Genomic DNA, 25,833 nt, shown 5'->3' with positions numbered 1-25,833 from the left:
AAGAGGAAAAAAGAAAACAAAGGAGGAAAACCCAACCCTGTTGCATTGCAAATTCTGATGATTTGGGTAAATGGCACAAGAAGACAGAATGGTCAGGCAGTGGTGGAGGAGGAATCCTGGCCTAAGCCCTGCTGAAAGGTCAGCTGGGTGTGCTACTGGCACCAAAAATAGCTTGGAGTTCTTGGGAACTGGGAATTGTCTGCTTGTCACAAAAAAACCCAAAGTTTGTGGAGGGGGGAAAAAACAAAATAAAAAATGACACTCCCCCAGGAATGGGACACTGCTGGGATCTTGCAGAAGTGGCCAAAAATACCAAGAGAAAGGGGAGAAGGAAAGGTCTGGGTCATAAAAGCTGTAGGTGGATGTGCTGGCCAGGAGCAGAACTGGAAACAGATGTGATGTCTGTGCTGGGAGCCTCTGCAGGAGGGGATGGACCAACCATGGGCTGAGGAAAAAGGGGGAAAACAGGAATTTCCCAACCAACCTGGAGGACCTGAAGAAGCTGGGATGCAAGTTGTCCATGGAGGTCTCCAGTGGTGGGGTCAAACCCAATCCTGGGGGTGGGATCTCCAGGGAGATGCCAAGGATCAGGCTCCTGGAAGGCTCCTTGGACCTGCCTGGGGGGAAAGATCTCCAGAAAAGCAGGAAAAAAAGGAATTATTCCTGGGAGGGATGGGGTAGTGGGGGCAGCACCCAGCTGGCAGCTTAGGGCCAACCCACACGACCACCCCTGGCTTCTGCCTCCCCTGCTCCCAAGTATTGGGATGCTGAGGCTCTGGTTCAGCTGGCCCTGGGCTACCTGGCCACCCCGTGTGGCTAGCAGGTCTAGGGACAAGGCTGGACCAAGTGCCACCACAGCCACTGCCCTGGCAGGATCCTGGCAGGAAGGAAGGGATGGAACTGCTGGAAAATGGGCATGGAAAGCCATGGGAAAGGATGGCAGGGAAGGAGGACACAGGAGTCACTGAGCTGGCCACTTGGGGCAACTAACTAGCCACAGCTTCCTCAATGGATGAAGACCACAGCCCCACACCCACCTGGTGGCCTTCCCCTGGCCACGGGGGGACAAAATCCTCTCCCCAGCCCTGGCCTGGGGGGCTGGAACAACACAGATCCCACATCCCCTATCTCTCCCCATCCTGGGACCACCCAGCACCCACTCCATCCCTCAGGATGGAACCTTTTTGACCTTGGGAGAACCTTTCTGACCCCTTTGTTGGGTTTTTTGACCCCTTTGTTGGGTTTTTTGACCTCTTTGTTGGGTTTTTTGACCACCCCTTCCCACCAAACCCTGCCCTTCCCTCTTTCCAGGGTCCCCAGGTGGGAGTTGGGCTTTTGGTGGTTCTGGCATCACTTCCCCTGTCCCACCAGGAGCTGAGAGGTTTCCAGGGAAATGCCAAGAGCTCCCTCCTGCTTTGGGTCATTCTGGGCTAGCAAATGGAAAGGCCACATCCTGGGGTCACTATTACCTCCTTCTCTAGAAATGCTGATTGGGTAAGGAGACCTAAACACCAAATTCACTGGAACTTTTCTCTGCCAGCAAGTCCCAACACACGGCCTCTAATTTATTTTTTTTTTAATCAGTTTAAAAAAAAAATCAACCTAAACAGTGATTTCCTTGCAGGGAAAGCTATAAAATGGCAGAGGGTTGGGTGGGCCAGGAGTATTTCCAGGTTCCTGAAGCCCCTCAGGAGGATGAGGCCCCAGCTCTACCTCCTCCTCCTGGCTGGGAGCATCTCAGCTGCTGCTCCTCTGGCTGAGCTCCTCTCCTCCCTCCAGCAAATCCAGGATGTGATGGCCAAGGACAGGCAGGTCGGTTCAGCTTCCCCTTCTCTGCCATCCACGGAATTCCCTCCCTCTGGAATCTTTTTGCTCCCTGGAAAGGCCACAAAACGTGTGTCAGGGATGCGGGGTGGATGGGGAGGTGTAATGGATCTGCTCTTTTTTCAGAGTCTGAGGATTGAAACTCCAGGCAACGTAGATGTAAGTAAAAGTCCTTTCTTGAAGCAGAAAAATAAGTTTAGTCGGGGCAAATCGGGGTAGTTTTGGTTATTCTGCTGAAATAATCTGTTTCAGGGCAAATGATGGCTTTGCATATGGCTGCTTTCTGCTAGAAAATGCTGTTGGGGATATCAGCTGCTGCTGCAAGATATAAAATTATATAAAATATCAATAAATACACAATAGCAATATTAATAAATACATAAAACTTGACTATGTTTTCCTACTAAACTCCCTATTACTACAAAACAAGATATTGAGTGTATATTGGTATTTTCCTATGCAAACATACAGTGATATAAAAATGTTAGACAAAATGTTATTCAAATACAGCAATACAAATAAAATGATCTCTAGGATGATATAAATAAAGTGATACCAAACCCAACCACGTGTGGAGTCAAAAAGAAGCTGCCAGAGGACAGGAGCCCAGGAAGAAATCTTTTTTTCCCTGTGTTTTTGTCTCTCTCTGCTGAGCACACACAGGGAAGGCTTTTCTGAACCAGCTTTTCCAGCAAAGAGCAGATAAAAACCTCAGACTCCCATCTCTTGCTTCTCTGCCTGCAGAATGATTTCTTCCTAGGTTTTTTTGCCTTTTATCAGCTTTTAGAAATGGCTTTTTTGGGCCTTGCCCAGGGGCTCAGGAGCTGCATCCCCCCCAGGCAGGGTCAGTTCCCCCCTGCCCATCAACTTGCCCTGAAGTTCCAACTCTCCTTTTGGCATTTCCCACTTGATTTCACATTCCCAATGGATTTCCCTTGCAGCCCCTGGGTGTAAAATCTCTTTTCTTTCCGGGCTGACTTCCAGATGCTGAGGTTTTATTTTCCTGCTGAGCACCAGGATGGGGGGTGCTGGGGGGACACAACCCCAGCTCTTCATCCAGTCCAGGAGAGGGGGGATGTGGGGTTTTAAATTTAATTTAATTTAATTTTCTTTTATTTTATTCTGGTGGCAAATCCATCCCATTCCTTCTGCAGGAGATGGGAGGAATCTCCACTTCTCTCTGGAGCAGAGCTCAAACCCTGGAGCTCTGGAAGAGCTCAAACCCACCCCAAACCTCAGCCTGGGACCAAACTGAGGTTTTTCAGGATGCAAACAGCCCCAAAATGAGCAGTGCCAGGTGCTGGCAGCTTCTTCCCCCCCTTCCCAGCCCCGTTCCCAGCTCTGCTCTGCTCTCACCTGCACTTCCCACACGGAGATGATGAAGCATTCCCGGCCCCGCTGCGGTTTTCCGTGGACAGGGAAGGTTTGGAGCAGCTTCCCAAGCAAAGTGATGGGAAAAAAAATCATATTCCTCATTAGGCAATGATTAAGAGGAGGCCAGGCTGCTGGTCAAGGACTTCATGAGCATCAGGCTGGCTTTCAGCTGCTCCCTGCATCACCTCCAGGAGTTCTTCATCCATTTCCCCTCATTTTTCTCTCCCGGGACACTCCCAGCTGCTCCTGGTCACATCCTCTCCTTCTTTTCTCCTCCATCATCCCTCTTCCCTTCCAGCTGCTCCTCCTTTTGGCTCCCATGCCCAGACCATCAGGTTTAGGAGCCAAACCCCAGCTCTTGCTTCCTAGAGGAAAGGAAAAAAAAGGACCTGGAGAGGAGAGCATGAGCATTGCCCCCACCTCTCAAAAATGAAAATTAAATTTAGAATTAAAATTCAAGTCTGGAGGAGTTTCAGGTCCTTTTCCTCTCTGGTGTGCAGGCAGCTTGAGCTGCTGGGGCAGAAAGCATCATCCCCTACCCCAACTTTCAGGGGCCAGGCAGCAGAATCCTCTCTGCCTGCAGCAGATGGGAGCCCTCAGCCTGCTCCCCCATCCCCAGGAACCAGCATCTTGCCAGCTTTCCATCTGCAGAGTAAATAAATGTGCTCAGAGTGAATCTGCCTCTGACATTTGCAGCTCTGAGCCCCAAAAGCCAGGAACAAACTTTTATTTTTTATTTTTTATTTTTTTTTTGCCACCCAGGCAGCTGGCTGGGACTCAGGGTTTGGGGGTTTGATGAATTTAACTCCAACCCATGGTCACAAATTCTTCTGTCTCAGTTTTGCTCTTTCTCTCTCTCTCCCATCTCTAGGATTCCAGCTGTGTCAGCACAATCTTTGCAGGAGTGGAAGAGCTGAGAACTCACCCAGCCACCCAAAACTTTGCTCTTTTCTTCCAGAAGTTGGAAAGGCTGAAGCCAGCGCTCACCCCGAGCCGGGCAGAGGGGGTAGGAGCTTCACTTCTTCCCTAACAGAGAGAGAGCTGAGACAATCTGATCAAATATCAGCCATGCCTCAGGTCTCAGCCCAGAGACAAGAATTTTCCTCGTGTTGAAGAAATCCTGCTGTTTTCTCACATTTTTCCCCTTCCTTTCCTCCGACCTTCAGCTTGCCCCAGCCCTAAAATAAATATAAAGACTTCTAAAATCTTTATAAAATCAAGATCCCTCTGTGTGACCAACCACATCACCCCCAAAACTACTTCCTGACCCATCAAATATCACTTTTTAAACACCACCAATTAAATATTTCCCCTTTCTTAATTGCCTTTCCAGGGCCAGTGTGACACAGAAAGGAGGAAAGCAACAATATTCCTACAGAAGCTGAAAACCTTCCTCAGAAAAGCCTCAAAAAGCCTCAAAAAAGCCTGAAAAAGCTCCCAGAATGGCTGGAAATTGAAATGAGGGGTCAAATGGGTTGGGTTGGGGTTGGTTTTGACATTTTTTTTTTTTTAATTTGAAATTTAATTTGATTTTTGACATCCCAGTGGCCCTGCTGGATCCTCCTGCACTGGATAGAGGTGTGAGCTTTGGAGAGGATATTTATTCTGGATTTTGCCTGTCTTTAATAAAGTGGAGAAACGTTTGTCTCAGCCTTTCTCTCCCTAGAAATTTCTTCCAAGGTTTTTTCTTTTCCCCCTTTGAGCAAATCCAGGTTTTTGGGCAAATCTCTGATGGCCAAGAGCAGATCTGAAGGATTTGGATCCTTGAAGGAGGTAAAAACTGATGATTAAAGTTGCTATGGTCATCATCATCATCATATTACTGTTATTATTACTACTATATTATTATTATATTTATTATTATTACTATAATTATTATTATTATTATTATATTTTCCCCACTAACTGAGGGAACTACAATCCTGATGATGCACAAATCAAACCCCACTCAGCTGGTTTTCCACTGTATTTTCCTTTATCCCCTGCTAGAACCTGGGCTGCTGGGCCCTGGAGACCTCAGAAACCTTCACTGCTCTCTCTCCTTATTTTGATTTTTTGTTTTAAATAATTCAAATTCTCCCCCTGCATCTCAGCAAGCATCCCCCCTCCTGATCTTACAACCTGGCCCAAGGGATTCCAAGCAGTGGGGATAAAAATACTGCAAGCAGAGGGGAAAAAAACCCCAAACAACCCAACTGCTGAGGTTCTTCATGTGAAATAAATTCCCCTAAAAGCAGAAAAGGCAGAGGCCCCTCAGACATGCCACAGAAATCCCCAAATAAATATTGCCAAGGTAGGAAATGGTTTCAGCTGGAGAGGAAAGCCCTGGAGCTGTCCTGATCCCCCAGAACACCCCAAAAAAATGCCCTCCACCAGGCTGGTGGGGTTCAGGACATGGAGCAGCATTCCTGAGCCTTTCATTTCATTCGTTTTCTTTTAATTATTTTTTTTAATGGGTTTTGGGCTCAGGCTGTCAGCACTCCTGCTCCTCTTCCACCTGCTCTGCTCACATCAGCACCCAGGCATTTTTAAAATGTATTTTCATTTTTATAGAGATTTTCTATATTTTAAGTTTTTTTTAAATGTATTTAATTTTATCATATATAAAATGATAGATTTATAGTAGATCAATATATATGCTTCTAGTATAGAAAAGTATGAAAATTAGATATTATTCCATTTTAATTATTTTTTTTTAATCTTGCAACCCAGCCTGCAGAGGGAGGAGGAGGAGGAGGATGGTGAGGAGGAGAAGAGGAGGAGGAGAAGGAGGAGGAGGAGAAGGAGGAGGAGGAGGAGGAGGAGGAGAAGAGGAGGAGGAGAAGGAGGAGGAGGAGGAGGAGGAGGAGAAGGAGGAGGAGGAGGAGGAGGAGGAAGAAGAGCAAGGCCACTCCCTGCCTGCAGGTGGCAACAAGCGACCAAAAAATGCAAAACGCGCTCATCCTCCTCTTCCTCTTCCTCCTCCGTGGGGTTTTTGAGGAGAAAAAAGCCCAGCCAGGGTTTCTCGTTCCGGGACCCCCGGGAATGTTCCCCAGGATCAGGAGCGGGAGGATGCTGAGGGTCCCCCCCCAGGCATGGGGCATCAGGGACTTTTCCATGGGATCTGTCCCACATCCCAGCCAAAGGTTTCCTCCTTCTCATGGCGCCCCCTCCCCAAAACTCGGACCCCAACACCTCCCCCACCCCAGGCTGCGATGTCCCCGATGTCCCCGATCCCGCCCTTGGGCTGTCCTGGATCAATGCCCCCCCCCAAAAAAGGGACATTTGGGGTTGAACTGGAAGCGTCCCCCCCCCATCAGGAAGCGATGGGACTTCGGGACTTCCCAGCAGGACCCTGGGGCCACCTGGGGAGCAGGGACACCCCCAGATTGTCACCCGCTTGGGGACCGCTGCCCCCCCCTTACCCCCCTCCTCCAACCCCCCCCAACCCCAGTCCGTGCTGTTTGGGGTTATTTGGGGTTTTTTTGGCTCTCCCGGGGATGGAGGCGGTGCCGGGATCCCCCCTTGTCCCCGGGTCACCCCCCCAGGGAGGTGACACCCCCAGTACTCAGGTGCCCGGGGGGTTTTCCCGGACCGGGGGGGTTTTCCCGTCGGGGCAGCTGGAAGTCCCGGCGCATTCCTGCTCCTGACTCACGGCCTCTCCCTGGCCTCATTCCCAACCTCCCACCCCCTCCCCGGACCGGGGTTCGGTCCGGTTGGGTCCCACCCCCTCCCCTCTCTCCCGGTGTCACCTCCTCCCCCGCGTCCCCGCCGATTCCCGGAACCGCCTCGAGTCGGCGGAGCTGGAGGAAAGCGAAACTGGGAGTGGGAATAAAAGGAGATGGGGAGGGATGGAGAGGGGAGGGAGGGAAAAAAAGGGAAGAAAAAAGGGAAAAAAAAAGGAAAAAAAAAAGGGGAAAAAAAAAGGAAAAAGGGGAAAAAAAAAGGAAAAAAGAAAAAAAAAGGAAAAAAAAAAAAGAAAAAAAAAGGGAAAAAAAGGGAAAAAAAGGAGAAAGGAAGAAAGAAGAAAAGGAGAAAAGAGAGAAAGAAAAAAAGAAGAAAAAAAGAGAAAGAAAAAAGAAGAGAGGAGAAAAAGAGAAATAAATAAATAAATAAAATTAGAGGAGGCTGGAGGAAGGGAAAAAGGGGCAGAAGGGGAGAAAAAAAGTAGGAGAGAGCTCCCAAATTCCCCGTCTCCATGCTGATGGATGCTCTGGCCACCAGGTCCAGCTGGGGGGCAACCCCAGGGTGCAGCAGGAGGTGGGGGTGACCCCAGCCCCCCAAGCTCGGCCTGTGATGGGGTTTTGTGTCCTTTTTCCTGTAACTGGGAGCTTTGGCACCTTCTCCTTTCAGACCAGGAATGGGAAAACCTTCCCAGCAAGGAGGCACCCCCAGCACCCTTGGGGTTCCCTCCTCCTCCTCAGGTGGCTCCTGGGCTCCTTCAGACCTCAGAAATAAAACAAGGAACCAGCAACACACAACTTACCTTTTTTTTTAATTATTATTATTTTTCCTACTGTCTCAACCCCAGCTGCACTTCAGGAATGTGAACTCCAACCTCAGGTGGTGATGGTGATGATGGTGATGGTGATGGTGATGGTGATGGTGATGGTGATGGTGATGGTGATGGTGATGGTGATGGTGATGGTGATGGTGAGGCTGTGGGTGCCCTCCTGGGCTCCTGACCCCTGTTCAGGGAGGCTCAGGCTGCCTCTTTGACCTAACTAGTTAGTTAATTACTTAATTAATTAAGCAAACTCATCAGCCCGGCTGCCAGGTGCCTGCAGCTCCTGGGGACTCAGCAAAGAGCTGGGGTGAGCTCTGCTGTCCTGGGAAAAACAAAGAGCAGGGAAAGTCCAGGGGCAGGAGTCAAATTCTGGGAATTTCCTGTTATTATTATTATTATTTATTGTTATTTTCTTTCCCCCACCCCCCACCCCAACCAAGCTGAGGAGCTCAGTAGGGCTCAGGCTGGGGCTTCCCTTGCCTGCAGTGGGGAGCAGAGAGCTGGTGCTGGGTCCTCAGGTTGGGTTTTCCCAATTCCAGGAAACAGGCAGGGGCCCATCCCAGGATTTATTTGTTGGAGCCCTGGGGTCAGAGCTCTCCCTCTGCATTACCTCACATCAGCTGGGCAGGGTGTCAACATTGCTGACATTCATTCCCCTGCAGCCAAACTTCCTTTCTGTAAGGGAGGAGTTTATAAGAAATGGAAAGAGCTCCAGAGCTGCCTCTGCCACCCTCTGCTTTTCCCTTTGCATTCCCTCCCCTCTCTGCAGGCTTGGGAGCTGGGGATTCCATAGGGATGGGATTCCATCTCCACCCCTCCAGGCCAGGACGTGGCAGGGTGCTGGGACACTTGTTGGGTCCCCATTTGTGGGGTCACCCCCTTTGGTCACTCACCCCCCAAAGAAATTCAGAGCAAACAACAAAGAATTGGTTAAGGTTGGGCATGAGGAAGAAATATTTTAATTTGAAGATTAAATGATAATTATTCAGTGTTAAATGACTTGAAGATCATTTGGCTCAGGCTGGCCAAGGAAGTTGTGGCTGCTCCATCCCTCTCCCAGCCCAGGTGGCATCAAGGTTGATGGCCAATAAATACCAATAAATATCAATAAATACCAATAAATACCAATAAATACCAATGGAGCAGCCTGGGCTGGGGGAGGTGTCCCTGCCCATGGCCCAGTTTGGAACTGGGTGATCCCTGAGGTCTCTTCCAACCCAACTCATTCCCTGATTCCGTGATTCTGAGCTGGGTGGGCAGAGGGGAGGAAGGCAAAAAAGGGGAGAGAAAGAGCAGGGCCCTGCATTGAGGGCAATTTTCTCTTCTAAGAGGTAGAAAGGAGGAACAAACCCTGGCAGAGCTGGGGCTGGGAGGACTGGTGGGTGCTGGGGGGATGGGGGGGTCACCCTGCAGGAAGCAGATAAGAGGCTCCCTCTCACCAGGCTCCTGCTCTTCCCCTCCACCACCTCCTGCTCCATCCTGTGCTTCTGCACTCCCCCCACCCAAATACCACCCAAATACCACCCAGCCATGCAGACCTCAGCCTCTGCTGCCCCCCAGGCCTGGCTGACAGAGGCAGATTTGTGGCAGCCCCTGTCCCCACCTCCCCAGTTCCCATCTCCCACCTCCCCACTTCCCCATGCCTCCATGTCCCATCTCTTCATTACCCCAAGCTCTAACCTCCCCATGTCCATAACTCATCTCAGCTCCCCACATCCCAATCTCCCCCTCTTCTTATCTCCCCCCATCCCCATCTCCCCCACTTCCCCATCTCCCACCTCCCATGTCACCATCTCCCACCTCCCCATCTCCCCATGCCTCCATGTCCCATCTCTTCATTACCCCAAGTAATGAACCCCAAGTTCTCACCTCCCCATGTCCCTATCTCCTCATCTCAGCTCCCCACATCTCAATCTCCCCCCCTTCCCATGTCCCCATATCCCTATGTCTCCATATCCCCAGTCCTGGAGCAGGGATTCCCCTCTACCTTTTCCCCTGATTGGATTCAAGAGCCTTGAAGAGGGGAAAAAAAACCCCAAAACCTTCAAAGCAAGCCTACCATGAATATTTGCCATCATTCTCAAGCTCTTTCCCCACCCCCAACCCAAAAAAAAAAAAAAGGATGAGGAGACCTGTGCCACTTTGTCCCCAAGGAGACAGCCAGGGTTGGGGGGGTTTGAGCATCCCTCGGCCTAGAGTCAACCTGAAAACCTCTTGTTTTGGGGTGATGCTGAGCAAGCCAGGGAGGTGCCCAGCACAGAATGATGAATCCCACTCGCTGGAGCATCATTTGGGGACTTGACCTGGTGTTGAATTAAAAATATTGTGAAATAATATCCCAGAACTGGGAGCTCCCAGTCAAAGTGATAAAAAGATTTCAGCCACCTGTTTCTCCGTGTTTTGGTGGACCATAAAACCCAGAGAAGTGACAAATCCTGGAGGAAATGTAAAAAAAAAGGGGAATGTGAGAGGGTGTTCAGAGCCAAAGGGCCAAGGAGGTCTCTGCAGCAAAGCCAGAGCAGGCCCAGAGTTCTGCAGAGCATCCGAGATGTTGGAATCATCCATGGAAGTTCCTGCTGGGTGCTAAAGAGGGTGGAGCAGAAAGGGTTTTATGGGCCAACCATTTATTGACTTGTCAGGGTACGTTGGGTTATTCCTTGCTGATACTTTCAGAGAAGTGGGGGTGAAGTTTAAATAGGAACTAAAAAAAAAGTAAAAAAAAAAAAGTATTTTTGCTCCACTCAGGGAGCTGCTGGGTTACGGGTGGAGGGGGGGAAATGAAAGGAAGGATCAGGCTTGGGAAGGGGAAGGTTTTGAAAGCCCAAAGTCACCCAGAAAGTAAGGAGGGGGCAGGAGAGGGCCAGAAAGGGCAACTCAGTGGCACAGAGGAGGATTTGGATGGGGAGAAAGCAGGGGGAGGGAGAGGGAGGGCTGGAGACCTTCCCCCCCCCCCCCCCCCCCCCCCCCCCGATGTTTCTGCTCTGGGTATATTTCTTTGGTGTCAATTCACCAAACCCAAAACCAGCCAGTGAGGGTGGGAGAGGCCTGGAATCACCCATCAAACACATCACTGTTCACTTTGTTGTCATCTGAAGTATTTACAAACCCTTTCTGTGCCCGCCCCCTGGGCTGGCAGAGCAGGAAGCTCAGGATTCCCTTTGCTCAAAGCAGGCTGAGGGGGTAAAAACAATCCCCGGGAGGCTGGAGCTTGAAAGGACTGACAGAATTATCTTTTTGGTCAATATTTAGGTTGCACAAGAGGTGCTGTGTCTGTATTTGTAGATGACATTTGGCCTGGAACCTCAAATGCCTTCCACCACCTATTTTATTTTTTATTTTTTTTCTTTTCAGGTCACTTTTATGTCACCTCTTCCTACTCACGTTTCCTTAGGCTGAGGACTGAACCTTTGCCCTCTGCCTGGGATGCAAGTTTGGGCTTTTCCTTAAGCTTGGTGGGAAGAACAAGAAGAAGATGTGTGAGAACCTCCCTGCCCATCCATCTTCCCACCTCTCTTCCAGCTGCAGGTGACCCCAAACCCATCTGGAAAGAACTACAGAAGGGAATAACTAAAAATGCTCGAATGTTCTGCTGGATTGAAGGCAACGGATGCAAACCTGAGCTCCCCCTCTCCCAGCTCCAATGGACTGGGGAGAAACCCCCGAGGTTCCAGGAACTTCCTCCCAACCCTTTCCCTTCCTCCCTCTCCATCCTCAAGGGGCAGGAGAGGGCAGAACGCCAGAGCCTGCACCCCCCTGTCCCCACACACACATTCCTTTGGGATCAGCCCAGGCCAGGGGGGAAAACACACCCTCAGGTTTGGGAAAAATGCCTGCGTGGCCCTGCCTGGTGCCACCTGAGCTGTCACTGTCACTGTCACCGCCCGAGCCCTGAGGAGGGAGCAGGGTGGGAGCAGAGCATCTCTGCGGCTCCTCCCCTTCCCTTTCCCCCCAGCAAAGGGGGCAGAGACCAAACCTGGGGTTTATCCCGGGTAAGAACAGCAAAGAACCCGCGGTACAGCTCCAGGGATCCCGTGCCTTTCAAACCATCTCCGGAGCAGGTCCAGGCAGTGTCTGGTCCCTGGGACCCCCGGGCAGGTGAGCTGAGGCTGGGGGGGAGCATCCCGAGGTGGGGACTCCGTCATCCCTGCGTTTCAGGAGCATCCAGCCCGGGAATGCGGCTCCACGCTCCTCTGCCCCTGCTCGTGGCCACTGGGAGGAACTGGGCTGGTACTGGGCAACCCCTGGAAGCTGCAGCACAGAGGAGGTGACGGAGCCCGGCTCGCAGCCTTCACAAAATTCCCCTTTCTCCTGAGTTTCCTCCCACTGCCCCTGCCTGTCCCGGCTGCAGTGCTGACACGGAATCCAAACAGAAGGGATGGATCCCCCTGGATCCTAGAAGGGAAGAGGGGTAGATCCCTTGGTGGCACAGGGGCTGGATCCCTCCTAGGGAACAGGAGCTGGATCCTCAGTGGGACAGGGGCTGGATCCTTGGGATGGGGGCTGGATCCCTCCTAGGGAACAGTAGCCGGATCCTTGGTGGGATGGGGGCTGGATCCTTGGTGGGAGAGGAGCTGGATCCTCAGTGGAACAGGAGCCGGATTCTTGGTGGGATGGGGGCTGGATCCTTGGGATGGGGGCTGGATCCCTCCTAGGGAACAGGCTCTGGATCCTTGGTGGGACAGGAGCTGGACCCCTCCTGGGGGACAGAACCTAAATCCTCTATGGGATGGGGGCTGGATCCATTGGGGGGGGTCAGGTCGGGCAGGGACCCCACTTCCCATCCCATGAAGGGGGGGGGGGGAGGTGTCAGCCCGAACCGGGCCGGATCCCGCGTCCCTCCCCGGGGCGGTCCCGCGGCTCCCCCCGTGCGGCTGCTGCTCTAACTGCGTGATTTCCCCGAAGTGATGCTGCGGGAGGCAGCCAATGGGGAGCGCGTCCGCCCCCAGCGGCCACGGGGATTGGACGGAACCGGGCTGGGTTCGGGGCGGCGGGGAATCCCGGGCCCCGCCGCGTTATACCCGAGGGCGCGGCCAGCGGGCGGCAGAGGCGGGGCGGCGGGCAGAGGGGAAGGATCGGTCCGGTCCGGTCCGTTCCGTTCGGCTCTCTTACCGCTTCATCTCCGCACAACCCGGCCAGGCAGGTGAGGTGGGGGGTTCGCGGCGCATCCTGAGCTCTTCGGTTCGGTGCCGTCTCGCAGCTTTGCCCCGGAAGGAGCAAAGCCCGGGGGGGTTCGGTTCTGCTCGGTTTCGCTGTTGCGGAGGGGATGGGGGGAGCGGGGTTCGTGGCCCGGTGGGTGGCGGTTCCGCCCCACTCCCCAGGACCGGGTATGCCCGGGTTCGGGAGACTCCGCTCTGCCAGCGGTTCCGAACCCCAAGGCCGAACCCTCCGAGGGGCTGCCCCCGGTCCATACCTCCTCCCGGTGGGTCAGTGCTAAGAGTTCGGACCGGTTTGTTGCAGAACCCTCGGGGCTCTCTTGAACCCAAAAAAAACCACCAAACCCAAACCCCCCCAAAGCACCGCGAACAGGAAATTATTGCTGGAGAGGAAGGGCTGGGAGGGCCCAGCTCCGGGCTCGGCTCCGGGCGGGTTTGGGTCAGGGGGCTGCTCATGGGGTCACCTGCAGCAGGGTGGGCTCTGCCCCCCCTAATCAAGCAGAATTTAATTAATAGTAAACTTCTAAGAAGGCGGAGAGAGGGGTCCCGCAGCCGTTCCCACGGGGAAACTGGGGGGTGCGGGCAGGGGGTGTCCCCCAGAGGGGGTCTGGATGCTCCCCAGGGTTGTGGGGTCTGGGTGGTCCCCCAGGCCCCCCCAAACCCCTTTCCCCCCCTACCTTCATCCTTCTCCAGGTTTCACCCCTCCAGCTTTGGTGCTCCCGGAGGCTCCGACTCCTCCCTCCTCCGGGAGAGCCTGAAAAAGAGGGGAAAAAAGGGAAAAGTGGGTGAGGGGAGCCCGGCAGGGCTGGGGAGGGAGGGGTGACCCCACAGGATGGGGGGGTGACCCCACAGGATGGTGGGGAAAAGGGGGATTTGTTATTTCTGAGCTGTTATTTCCCCCCCCCAGACACCATGCCCGTGTCAAGGATGAGGATGAGGCCCTGGCTGGAAATGCAGATTAATTCCAACCAAATCCCAGGACTGATATGGATTAACAAGGTGAGGGGGGTTATTAACATCATTATCATTATTATGATGACTTCTCTACCTTTAACCATTTTTAGATGACACTGAGCCTGAGTCAAGATCATAAAGAAAGGAAAACGGAGAGAAAACCTGGATATTGTGCTTAAAAACCCAACTGGTTTTCTCTCCAGAACAGGAGGGTACAGAATGGAGTCCTTCCATTTTATAGATATTTTTTTTTCCTGGAAAAATTATCATAATGAATTTTAAATTAAGTCAAAATGCTAAATGGAAATAAAAGCAGCCTGAAGATGCTGGAGAACCAAGAGAACACCAAGGGCTCTTTTACCTCCTGCACTCACCTCCTCTCCTGCTCCTAGACTCCCAGTTTTATCATTTAGCCTGAAAAAAAATCCCTTTTTTTCCCTCCCTTTGGTGGGGATGACCCAGCCCAGGACCTGCAGCCCATCCTGCCACCTCTGGGCTGATGATCCCAGGTCTCAGAACCTTCCCTCTCCATCCTGAGATGAAGCCAGGACAGTTGTCCTAAGGATTCCTGCAGGATCTTCCAAGAGAGATTCCCAACCAAAGGCTAACTTGGGAAACACCCTGGCTGATGTCACACTGCTAGCTTGGGATTCGGGGATAAAGTTGACACTATTGATTGCTTCTCCTCCACCGTGTGGCTTTTCCAGTTCCAGGGCTCCTAAAAAACCTTTCGTGTGCTCTGAGCAAGGGACAGGGGATGGGGCAGAGGGGTTGGAACATTTCCCAGCTGCTCCTGAGAGCATTTGGGTCAAAACCCATCGTTTGCAAGTGGATGCCACTTTATTTTTTAATTTATTTGTTGGTTTGGGTTTTTTTCCCACTTGGGATGCCACTTTTTAGTTATTTTATTTTATTTTTTTTTTAATTTTAATTCCCCTTTCTGCTGCAGGATAAAATGATATTTCAAATCCCCTGGAAGCATGCAGCCAAGCATGGCTGGGACATGGAGAAGGATGCCTGCCTTTTCCGGAGCTGGGCCATCCATACAGGTGTGTGGCTACCAGCAGGAGCCACATGGCTACCTGCCCCCCCCTCTGCTGCCCAGAGTTCAGTCCCTTCCCTGTTCCTCCAGACTTCAATCCCTTCCCTCTGATTTGCTGTCTTTGGGGGTGAGGAGGAGCTGGCAGCACCCTGAGGGTTTTACCCTGCCGGGGACAGGGTGGGGGCACCCAGGGGGGTGGGAAGGGGACCCAAAGGGGTGTTGGGGACCCCAGGACATCCCCATTAAAAGGGGGGGAGGTTGGAATGAGGAGCAGTGGTGGCTGCTTGGGGATGGGGGGGAGCAAGCAATGGGCATCATTTGGTTGGGATAATCTGTTATTATTAATATTATTAATAATATTGTTATTAATAATATGGTTATTAATAATGTTGTTATTAATATGGTTATTATTAACAATATGGTTATTATTAATAATATGGTTATTAGCACTGTTATTATGATTATTTCCTCTGCCTTTTCTGCCCTGCTGAACTGTTTTTCCCTCTCAACACCTTAATACCATGTTAACACCTGAATACAACACCTTCATCTCTTCCAACCCACAAGTTTCACCTCTAATTTATTTCTCCTTCCCACCCCCAATTTTTTCCCCCATCCCACAGGGGGACAGGACACTGAGCACGTGCTTGGCTGCCTGCCAGGTCCAACCACATCTCAAGCAAAGCATTTTTTTTTTTTTTTTTTTAACTTTTTTCCCTCACTTCCACCCCAAGGTGGCTCCACAACCCCCCAGCGTATCCACCAGAGAGAAAAAAAAAAAAAATCAGAGAAAACCAACTTACTGTTTTCTTTTCCTTTGAACCAGAGAGGTAAAAACCCCAACTTTGCCCCCATCTTTCTAGGGAGATACAAAGAAGGGGAGAAAGACCCTGACCCCAAAACCTGGAAGGCAAACTTCCGCTGTGCCATGAATTCCCTGCCAGACATTGAAGAGGTGAAGGATAAAAGCATCTACAAAGGCTCCAGTGCTGTCAGGGTCTACAGGATGCTGCCCCCCCTGACCAAGGACCAGAAAAAGGGTAAAATCTCAGCAGCCTCTGGATTTGGTGATTCCCAGGAGGGTCCCTTCCACCCCTCTCAAATTCTGGGATGGGAAAGATTTCTTTCCCCATCCCTGGAGAGGTGATGCTGAGGGACAGGGCTTGGTGGTGGCCTTGGGGGAAGGGTTGGAGTTGGGGGGTTTAAAAGGGCTTTTCCAACCAGAGGGATTCCATCAGCAGCCCTGGTTGTTTTCCTCTTTTTTTTTATCCCAATTTCTGGGTTTCAAGGGGTCCTGGGGAGAGTGGGGCAGCCCTGCCTCACCTTCCTCTTTATTTTTTTCTCCTCAGAAAGGAAGTCAAAGTCTTCAAGAGAAGCCAGAAACAGGAGCAAGAGAAAGGTTTGTGTCTGGAGCTGGAGGAGCTCAAGGTTTCGGTGGTTTTCATGCTTCAATTTATTTTTTTTTTTTAATTTTTTTTTCTTTTTTAAATCAGACCACAGGGGAAGGTTCTCAGGCCTCTCTTTCCCCCTTCTTTTGGCAGTTGCAGGAGGACACGAGGTTGGAGGAGGCAGCAGAAAGCCTGACCAGCCCTGCCCTGCCAGATGACCACAGTGATTACACCATTTCCACTTACCCAGGGCAGGAGGTGGAGGTGGAGAGCAGCACATCCATCACCTTGGGTGAGCATCCCCCTTCCTGCTCCCTCCCAGACAGCCCCAAGGTGCCTTTTGGGGAGCAAAAGGAGGTGGCTGTGTCCCCCTGGGGCCAACCCCTTCTGCTGCCTCCTGCAGAGCCATCATCCCTGTGCCAGGTGAGCACCTCACTGGGGGACTGGAGACCCCCCCTGGAGCTGATCCTGGCTGACAGCACCAAGGACCCCTACCCACTGCAGGTGTCCCCCCTGGCATCCTCCTCTGAAGGTGAGGGTTGGGGGTTTCTTCCTGGCTTGGGGCTTTCACTGCTCTTCTGGAGGGATGGGGGAGGCCAGGAAGAGGGTGGGATGGAGGTGGGATGGGTGGTGGGATGGAGACCAGGAAGAAGGTGGGATGAAGAAAGGTTGAAGGCCAGGAAGAAGGATGAAGGTGGGATGATGGAAGGAAGGAGGTCAGGAAGCAGGATGGAGGTGGGAGGGAGGTGGGATGGAAGCCAGGAAGAAGGTGGGATGAAGAAAGGTTGAAGGCCAGGAAGAAGGATGAGGGTGGGATGGAGGTGGGATGGAGGCCAGGAAGCAGGATGGAGGTGGGATGGAGGCCAGGAAGAACGTGGGATGAAGGAAGGTTGAAGCCCAGGAAGCAGGATGAAGGTGGGATGAAGGTGGGATGATGGAAGGAAGGGGGTCAGGGAGCAGGATGGAAGGGGGATGGAGGTGGGAGGAAGGTGGGATGGAGGTGGGATGGAGGTCAGGCAGGTGGTGGAAGACTGGGTGGAGGTATCAGGAGAAACAAGAATTTGTTGTAGGAAAAAAAAAAAAAAATACCAACCAACCTGGAGCTGCTGGGTTTGGGGGGCTGGAGCTACCAAAGTGTCCTGGCTGGAGGAGAAGTTGTTGCTCCAAAAGTCTCCATCATGGAGCAGAGGGAGAACTCTGACCTCCTTGGCTCTGTGATGGGCTGGAGAGGAGAGAGAGGAGATTCCAGGGCTGGGGAATCCTGCTGGGGTTGGGATGAGGAGGTTGGGGTTGGGTCCTGCAGGGATGGGGGTCTCAGAGAGCTCCTGGCTTTGGGTGCAAATCCTCCTGCCCAGCCCCTGGTCCTGGCTCTGGGGACTCCTGGGAGGGACATCCCAAGGAGCATCCCAAAGAAAGGGTTTCCAAGGGAAAAATCCCTCCTGGGTGTCATGGGGAGGGGAGGGGGAAGTCAAGGGTTTGGGTTGTTGTGTGACAAGAGGATGTGAAGTGGGTTGTGTGGCCCAGAAGCTGACATCTAGGGCTCTTTTTTTTTTTTTTTTCTCTTTTTTTTGGTGTTTTTTCACGTACTTACAAAGCAGTCACAGACGAAGACGAAGAGGAAATGAACCCAGAGATTTTGAAGGTAAAACCCAACCCCTCCTGCTCACAGCCAGGTCAGGCTGAGGTGCTGCTGGCACCAAGGGAAGGAGCTCCCTGAGCAGCTCCAGGAGCACTCGTCTGGGAGGAAACCTGAAAAACATAAAAAATTAAAAAAAACCTCTACTAAACTACTAAAAACCCTCCTTCTGAGCACTCCTGATAAGATGGGGAGTTGGCCACCAGAGGAGCTTCAGCCCTCCTGGTTTGGCATCAACTTTTAATTTTTTTTTTTATTTTTTTTTGTTTTCCTGGGCCTGAGCAGAGTGCTGGGAAACTGCAGAGCAGGGAACACAGCTCAGGGTGGAATCCCCATCCCTGAAGGTGTTCAAGGAGTGTTCAGGTGCTTCAGGAGGTGCTTGGACTTCATCTTGAGGGCTTTTTCCAACCTTAATAATATACATAATATAGAGAGAGTATATATATATATAAATATAATTTAAAAATAATATAAAATAAATATATAATAGATTAGTAGAAATATTATAATTATAATATATTATTATATATTATATATAATTATTAGATGTTATATAATATATAACACATAATATATAATGTATATAATTTATTATATGTTATATGTAATTATTATATATTATCTATTATGTATATATTATATATTATGTATATATATTATGTATAATATTATATATATTATATATGTATTTTATATATAATATTATATAAAGCAATGTATATAATATTATATATTATGTAATATATATTATATATAATATAATATATTTATAATAATATAATATATTTATAATATATAATATATATAATATATATAATGTATATTTAGAATAATGTATTATACACTCTATATTATATTTCTTTTATATTATTTTTATTTTATATATATTATATAAATAATATAAAAATAGAAAAATAGAGAATAAAATATATAAAATATATTATATAATATAGTATAATATATAAATTGTTATTTTTTTTTTGGCTTACCTGTCCTCTACTGAAGAGCAAGGGCTCAAATGCTGCCCCAAGGAAAGCAGGAAGGGTTTCTGAACCACCTCCTTTCTTCTTTCCCCAGCTGCTGGAGCACAGCCAGGACTGGCACACCATCAGTGTGGGGGATAAAGGTTTCCTCACCAACGAGTCGGGGACCCTGAGCCTGGGCACCCCCTACAGCAGCCTGGAGCAGGACAGGGACATGGACCCCACCTCAGGTACCTCTCTGACCCCTGGGATGGGGCAGACCAGGAAACGCCTTGGGAAGGAGGAAAACCCATGGGGGGGGGGGGGAATTTGCACATCTCCAACTTCTGGGATGGCAGAGGGGGAAGGGAGGGAGGAGGCTGAGGGTGGGAGGGACCTTGGGAGCATCTCATCCAGCCCAGGATGCTCAGAGCCTCATCCAGCCTCACCCTGAACACCTCCAGGGAGGGCACAGCCACAACTTCTCCATTCCAGACTCTCCCCATCCTCTAATGAAGAATTTATTCCCAAGTTCCAGTCTAAACCTCTTCTCCTCCAGTTTAAAACCATTTCCCCTGGATACTCCTTATGAGAAGTCCCTCAGGAGGTTCCCTTCAGGAACTGAGAGGCAGCTCTGAGGTCCCTTTAGAGTCTTCTCCTCTCCAGGCTGGACAATCCCAATCCCAGCCCCTCAGCCTCTCCATCCCTGGCATCCCCTTCATGCCCCATTTTCCCAGTTCCCAGCTTTTCCCTGGAGCTCTCAGGCCCCCAGAAACACACGTGGATCTAAACCTCTTCTCCTCCAGTTTAAAACCATTTCCCCTGGATATTCCTTATGAAAAGTCCTTCTGCAGCCTTCTGGAGGTTCCCTTCAGGAATTGGGAGGCAGCTCTGAGGTCCCCTTGGAGTCTTCTCCAGGCTGAACCCTCCCAGCTCCTCAGCCTCTCCATCCCTGGCATCCCCTTCATGCTCCTCTTTCCCAGTCCCCAGCTTTTCCCTGGAGCTCTCAGGCCCCCAGAAACACACGTGGATCTAAACCTCTTCTCTTCCAGTTTAAAACCATTTCCCCTGGATATTCCTTATGAAAAGTCCCTCTGCAGCCTTCCTGGAGGTTCCCTTCAGGAATTGGGGGCATCTCTGAGGTCCCCTTGGAGTCTTCTCCTCTCCAGGCAGGACAATCCCAATCCCAGCTCCTCAGCCTCTCCATCTCTGGGATCCCCTCTGTGTCAGGAACCTGTTGGCACCAAAAGGAAAGTGAGAAAGATGCCTCCAGGAAAAGCCTGGCCCAGATCTGTCTGAGGGTTCTGGAAGAACTTCCATGAGCAACGAGTGGAATGGGACTGCTGAGCAGAGAGAGTCGGGAATATTGTAGCCAAATCCCAGCTCAGGAATCTTCCCATTTCATTCTCTTTTTCTGTATAAATTCATCCAGCCACTGCTCTGCTCTTGCTGCAGGAGGCTGAGGGCTCATTCCTGCTTTCTTTTCTCTAGGAGAGCTGGAGCTCAGGCTCTTGGATCAGAAGAGCAGCCTGGACTTCTGGCTGGACACTGCCAGACCTGGCATCCAAGCCATCTCCTGTGGTTTCTAGAGCTCCAGCTTCCCCCAGCTCCTGGCAGGAACCTTGGGAAGCATGGGAAAAATCATTGGTTACTGACTGGAGTGAAGCAAGGAGCTTCTGTTTGCCATTCCACCTGTAGGCCTGGGAAGGTTAGAGGGGAAAACTCCACGAGGAAGAGATTACAAATCCATAAAAATGTTTGATATGTAACAGGACTGCTGGCACTGGGAATGTTCAGCTGCAGAACTCACCCTGGGATTGCCTGGGGGGTGAGACTTGTCCTGGGACATTGTCCCCCACGTGCCATGGGCTCTGGCCACGGCTCTGGCTTCCATGTGTCCTAGGAAGAGGTCACCAAGCATCCCAGTGGGATGAGGAGGAGGTCACCAGCTCTTCCAGTGGGATGAAGAGGTTGCCAAGCATCCCAGTGGGATGAGGAGGTCACCAACTGCTCTGATGGGATGAGGGGGTCACCAGCTCTTCCCATGGGATGAAGAGGTTGCCAACAATCCTTGGGGGATGAAGAGGTCACCAGCTCTTCCAAGGGGATGAAGAGGTTGCCAACCATCCCAGTGGGATGAGGAGGTTGTCACCAACTCTTCCAATGGGATGAAGAGGTTGCCAAGCATCCCAGTGGGATGAGGAAGTCACCAACCATCCCAGTGGGATGAGGAGGTCACCAGCTCTTCCCATGGGATGAAGAGGTTGCCAACCATCCCAATGGGATGAGGAGATTGTCACCAACTTTTCCGATGGGATGAAGAGGTCACCAAGCATCCCAGTGGGATGAGGATGGATGAGCACCCAGTTTTCCCTGGCAGGTTTGGGTGCTGCTTCCCTGTGCATCATCTCCTTGCCCACTGTCCTGACACTTAGAACAGAGATTGCACTAAGAGCCCCCACTTCTGCTTTGATTTCCTCCACCCCAATTCTTCACCTTTCAGATCCCACCCCTCCCCCCCTGCATCAGTAAAGTTTAGACCAATAAAAATGTGAAAATTCCCTTTTAGGCTTTGCTTTGGTGTAGTCCAAACCCCCAGGGCTGGTGCCTGCTCCTCACCACACTGATTCCCCCAGCCCCAAAAAGCTGCTGCATGAAACCCTGGGTTTGCACTGAAAAAGAAAAAAAAAGGGGCAGAGCTTTTCCTTCAGCCTTCCAGATCCCTCGGAGTCTTCTCCTGGGATGCCCAGGGTGCTGGGGAGAGGTTGGAGCTTGTGTCTAGGAAGCAAATCACTAAGTTGTAAGAGAGTTATTTTCATGTACATTTTATTTTTGTATATAAAGGCCTGTATATTTGTTTTAATAAAGATGTTTTATAGATGGCATGTTTACTTTTCCTCCTGGGAGAGCATTCCAGACGCCTTCAAAACACCCAAGCAGATGGGGATGGGGAGACAGAGGGGATTTTTTTCCATGAGTCATGGAAGCCCAGGGACTTTATCAGAGTCTGCTCATGTTTCCTACCTCCCTTCCTCTTCCCAGTGCAGCTGCTGGATGGAACCTTCCTGGGATGGGAAGCCCAGGCTCACAGGGGGGGGTTGGTTGATCCCTGCCATCATCTCTCCTCCCCAGGGATGCCCCATCCCTGGAAGTGTTGGGGTTGGATAAAGTTTGAGCAACCTGATCCAGCTGAAGATGCCTCTGCTGATGTCTCTGAAGGTCCCTTCCAACCCAACCCATCCCTTCTTTGGGATCAGGGTTGCTTTGAGACCCCTTCTCACCACATCCCTGCTCGGGATGTTACCCTCAGCTTCAGTTCCCAGAAGCTCAGATCCAGCTCCAGAGCTGGGATTTGCCTGCAGGGAAAGCAGGTGCCCAGGTCCTGGGGGAGCATTTCCCTGGCTTTCCCCTGGAAATCTGATTCCCAGACTTCCAGGGAAGGGGCAGGGGCTGACATGATCGTACTGGGTGGATGGATGGATGGATGGATGGATGGATGGATGGATGGATGTCTGTAGCATCCATCCATCCATCCATCCATCCATCCAGGACCCCCCAGCCATGGGCTGCCTCCTATCCCAGCTACCAAAAAACCCCCCCAAAACCCCAACACCCAACCAAACCCCCACAGTCCCACCCAAAGCCTCCCCCAGCTGTAGGGCAGGAGCATTCTGTGCATGAGCAAAGCCATCCCCCAGGAAGGGCCTGGGACACAAGCAGAGGAAGTGGGGTTGGGTTAGAAACCACTGCCAGTTGGGTACGTGTGGGGTGGGGGAGAGAAAGGAAACTTCCTGTGATGCTGACAGTGCTAAAAATAAGGTGAGAGGTTAATTTACCCATTCATGCATTAAAAGTTTTGCAGGGTTATGCTCAGGTACGAAATAAAACCCAAACCAACCTCCAAAAAAACCAAAAAACAAACAAAAAAACCCAAAAAACCAACCAGTGCTTCAGGTTTTCCCTAGAGAAGAATTTGGTGAAGATTTGAGGACAGGAGAAGAGCAGAACCTGCCCAGCCAGACCTGAGGGGTTTGGCCAGGGAAAAGTGGCCAAATCTGATGATGGGCTGGAATTTCTGTCTGGTCACTTCCGAGCTGCCAAGTTCCAGGTATTTTGTTCTTTGCTTCTGACTCTTTGGGACAGGAAAAAAAAAAAATTAAAAATTGCTATGCTATTAAAGCAGCTTTAAAACCTTAACCTGGGATCCTTCTTGTCCTAATCAAGCTCCTCACAATCCCAGCAAGGATTTCCTGCCTTGGGATAAGAGCTGTTCCCACCTTCACCCTGCACAGAGCTCCATCCAGCCCAGCCCAGGAGCTCAGGTCACCTCTGTCCCCAGACAGAGCAATAAAAGGGAAAGTTTTATGGGCAAAGCGGCTCTTTCTGGTGCTGGGAACCTTGGCTGAGGGCGAGGAAGGTTTGCAGGCAACAAAAGAGAGAGCAATCCCCCCGGGCAACGGGCATTGGGATGCAGGAGGTCAGGGATGCAGGAGGACAGGGATGCAGGAGGACAGGGATGCAGGAGGACAGGGATGCAGGAGGACAGGGATGCAGGAGGTCGGGATGCAGGAGGTCGGGATGCAGGAGGTCGGGGATGCTCAAATCCCTCTGGGCTGCAGCTTCCCTGCAAACCTTCCCTTCATTTAAAGGCAAATTCAGAGCTCGGGGATGTAAAGGGGACAAATCTCCAGGAAACAACAGCGCAGGCTCCAGAAGTCTCGGCGAGGTTCTGAGGTGAGGATGTCCCAGCTCCCTGCTTGGGCCCCTTTAGAGGTCCCTTCCAACCCAAATCATTCCATGGAACAGTCTCACAACCCCAAACTGGGCAGCCCAGCAGCAACTGGGGCACCACTCCGCTCCTCCAGGGATACAGGATGCTCTTGGTCCTGCCACCCAAAAGTTTTGGGGCTGCAGAGCCCAGGACACCCCGGACCTGCGAGCCGCACCTTTCCCTGCCCAAAACCCTTAAAGAAAGAATTTTTCCTTTCTCCAAACACCCTGCCAGAACTAAAGAGCCCAATCTCCTCCCCCGCGGACCTCTCTGCACATCGCGCATCATTTAATGGCTCGTTAGGAGCGACCTGGGAGCAGCTCAGCCCTGGGGCTCCTTGGCTCCTGGTGGCCCAGGGAGGTGACATCTCAGGTGAGCTTTGCCCGTGCCTGCCATCAGGGTTTCGCCTTTATTTGCCGTGCTGATCGCTGCCCGATAGCCGGAGGCATTTCCAGGCAGTCAGACGATTTCCCTCTGCGGGGCTTCCGACCAAAGGTAGGAATTAGGAATTTACAGCTCCGATAGCAGCCCAGCCTCCCTGCAGCTCACCTGGAGCCTTCCTGCTCCCTCTGCACCCCAGGAGCCTCCACACAAACTCCTGCGGGACAGAAACCTCTCCCGGAGGCTCCCGAGAGCCCAGGGAAAAAGGGAAAAAATCTCCTTTAGAGTTTGGGAGCAGAACGGGTTGGGTTGGGAGGGACCTGTAGGTGACCCAGTTCCAAGCCTATGGATAGGGACACCTCCAAGCCCCATCCAACCTGGGCTGGGACAGGGATGGAGCAGCCACAGCTTCTCTGGGAAAGCTGTTCCAGGGTCTCACCACCCCCAAATTAAAGAATTTCTTCCTCATGTCCAGCCTCAATCTCCCCTCTCCAAGTTTTAACCCATTTCCCTTCTCTCCCTACCCCTCTCTGTCCAAAGCCCTCCCCCCATGAAGCCCCTTCAGACATTGAGAGGTTGCTCTAAGGTCACCTCAGAGCCTCCTCCAGGCTGAACAACCCCAAATTCAGCCTTCAGATGAGGAAGAAGCTTCCCTAGAAAGGCAGGAGTGTCATATTTGGATGGATGAGGCTACACCCAGTACCTCAGCCCACCCATTCCCTCTTCCCCACTTCACAGCTCCTTTTCCCCTCCCTTTTTCCATCTCCTTCCATATTTTTCTCCCTGTTCCCCTCCCAGTCCCTCCCCCCCAGCCAAACAAACAAGGCAATAACCAAGGTGCCTGCAGCTCCAGCTTTCCCCACCCTCCTTCCCTCCAACCTTTGCTCTTATCTCTGATAACCTCAGGATACAAATTCTGCCCAGCTGGGCTGGGGGTGCCCACCCTGTCCCAGCACCCAGGAGGGGCAGGGGGTCCCATCACCCTTTTCCAAGCTCAGCCAGGAGCCTGGCAGCCCCTGCCACCCAGCTGGGGGGTCCAAGGCCACAGGAACCCAAGGCAGCCACAAATCCCTCAAATCCTGGGAACCTGCTCATCCTGCTGGCAAACACCCCGGGTCACCAACTGGATGGAACCAGAGGTGTCAAACCCCAGGATTAAGAGGATCTTTGCTTATTCCCCTCCCTGCCTTGCTGACCACAGGGAGGAAATCCCTTCCAAAGCCCTGGAGGAACGAGGAGGAGGGATGCAGGCAGGAGAAGCTGGAGCCACGGGACCAGGGGGTGATGAGGACCAAAGGAGAGGATGAGGACAAAATGGGGAGGAGGATGAGGAGAAGGAAAAAAGGGGGAGGATGAGGATGATGATGAAGACCAAAGGGGGAGGGGGCATAATGAAGAGGACCAAAGGGGGAGGATGAGGACAAAATGGGGAGGATGAGGAGGTGGAAAAAAAGGGGGAGGATGATGAGGAGAACCAAGGGGGGAGGATGATGAGGAGGACAAAATGGGGAGGAGGATGAGGAGGACCAAAAGGAGGAGGATGAGGATGATGAAGACCAAAGGAGGGGAGGGGAGAGGATAATGAAGAGGACCAAAGGGGGAGGATGAGGACAAAACGGGGAGGATGATGAGGAGGAGAACCAAGGCAGGGGATGATGATGATGATGATGATGATGATGATGAAGACCAAAGGGAGGGAGGATGATGAGGAGGACCAAGGGGGGGAGGCAGATCTCATCACCCACCCCCCCAAAACCATCCTGGAGTGGGGCCAGGGGGGGTCCATCAATGACCTCTTCTGGTGGGCAACAAAGTCGGGATGAAGGCAGGGATGGAACAGGAATTGGAGAAGAGTTCTCAGG

General features: G+C 51.5%; 1 protein-coding gene across 6 annotated transcripts; it reads left to right on the top strand.

Moving 5' to 3' along the window:
* The first annotated feature begins 12,732 nt into the window (after positions 1-12,732).
* On the top strand, positions 12,733-21,355 carry IRF1 (interferon regulatory factor 1). 6 transcript variants are annotated; one of them, XR_003988138.1, is made up of 11 exons: positions 12,743-12,824; positions 13,745-13,836; positions 14,741-14,840; positions 15,697-15,873; positions 16,183-16,232; positions 16,375-16,513; positions 16,625-16,753; positions 17,817-17,863; positions 18,935-19,070; positions 20,311-20,789; positions 21,144-21,355. XR_003988138.1 is itself a non-coding variant. In XM_008495510.2 (10 exons), the coding sequence occupies exons 2-10, from the start codon at positions 13,750-13,752 to the stop codon at positions 20,406-20,408; spliced, it is 960 nt and encodes a 319-aa protein (XP_008493732.1). In that variant the 5' UTR covers positions 12,733-12,824; positions 13,745-13,749; the 3' UTR covers positions 20,409-21,355. The 6 variants fall into 6 exon arrangements, 3 of the variants coding, with proteins under 3 accessions (XP_008493732.1, XP_030315284.1, XP_030315283.1); XR_003988137.1 differs by having other exon boundaries at positions 20,311-20,934; positions 21,054-21,355; XR_003988136.1 differs by having other exon boundaries at positions 20,311-20,934; positions 20,996-21,355.
* The last annotated feature ends 4,478 nt before the right edge of the window (positions 21,356-25,833 follow it).

This window comes from Calypte anna, chromosome 13 (genome assembly GCF_003957555.1).
Source record: "Calypte anna isolate BGI_N300 chromosome 13, bCalAnn1_v1.p, whole genome shotgun sequence".
NCBI classification, from domain to species: Eukaryota; Metazoa; Chordata; class Aves; order Apodiformes; family Trochilidae; genus Calypte; species Calypte anna.
The sequence above is the reverse complement of the archived record's forward strand: the minus strand, read 5'-3'. Positions and strand labels throughout refer to the sequence as shown.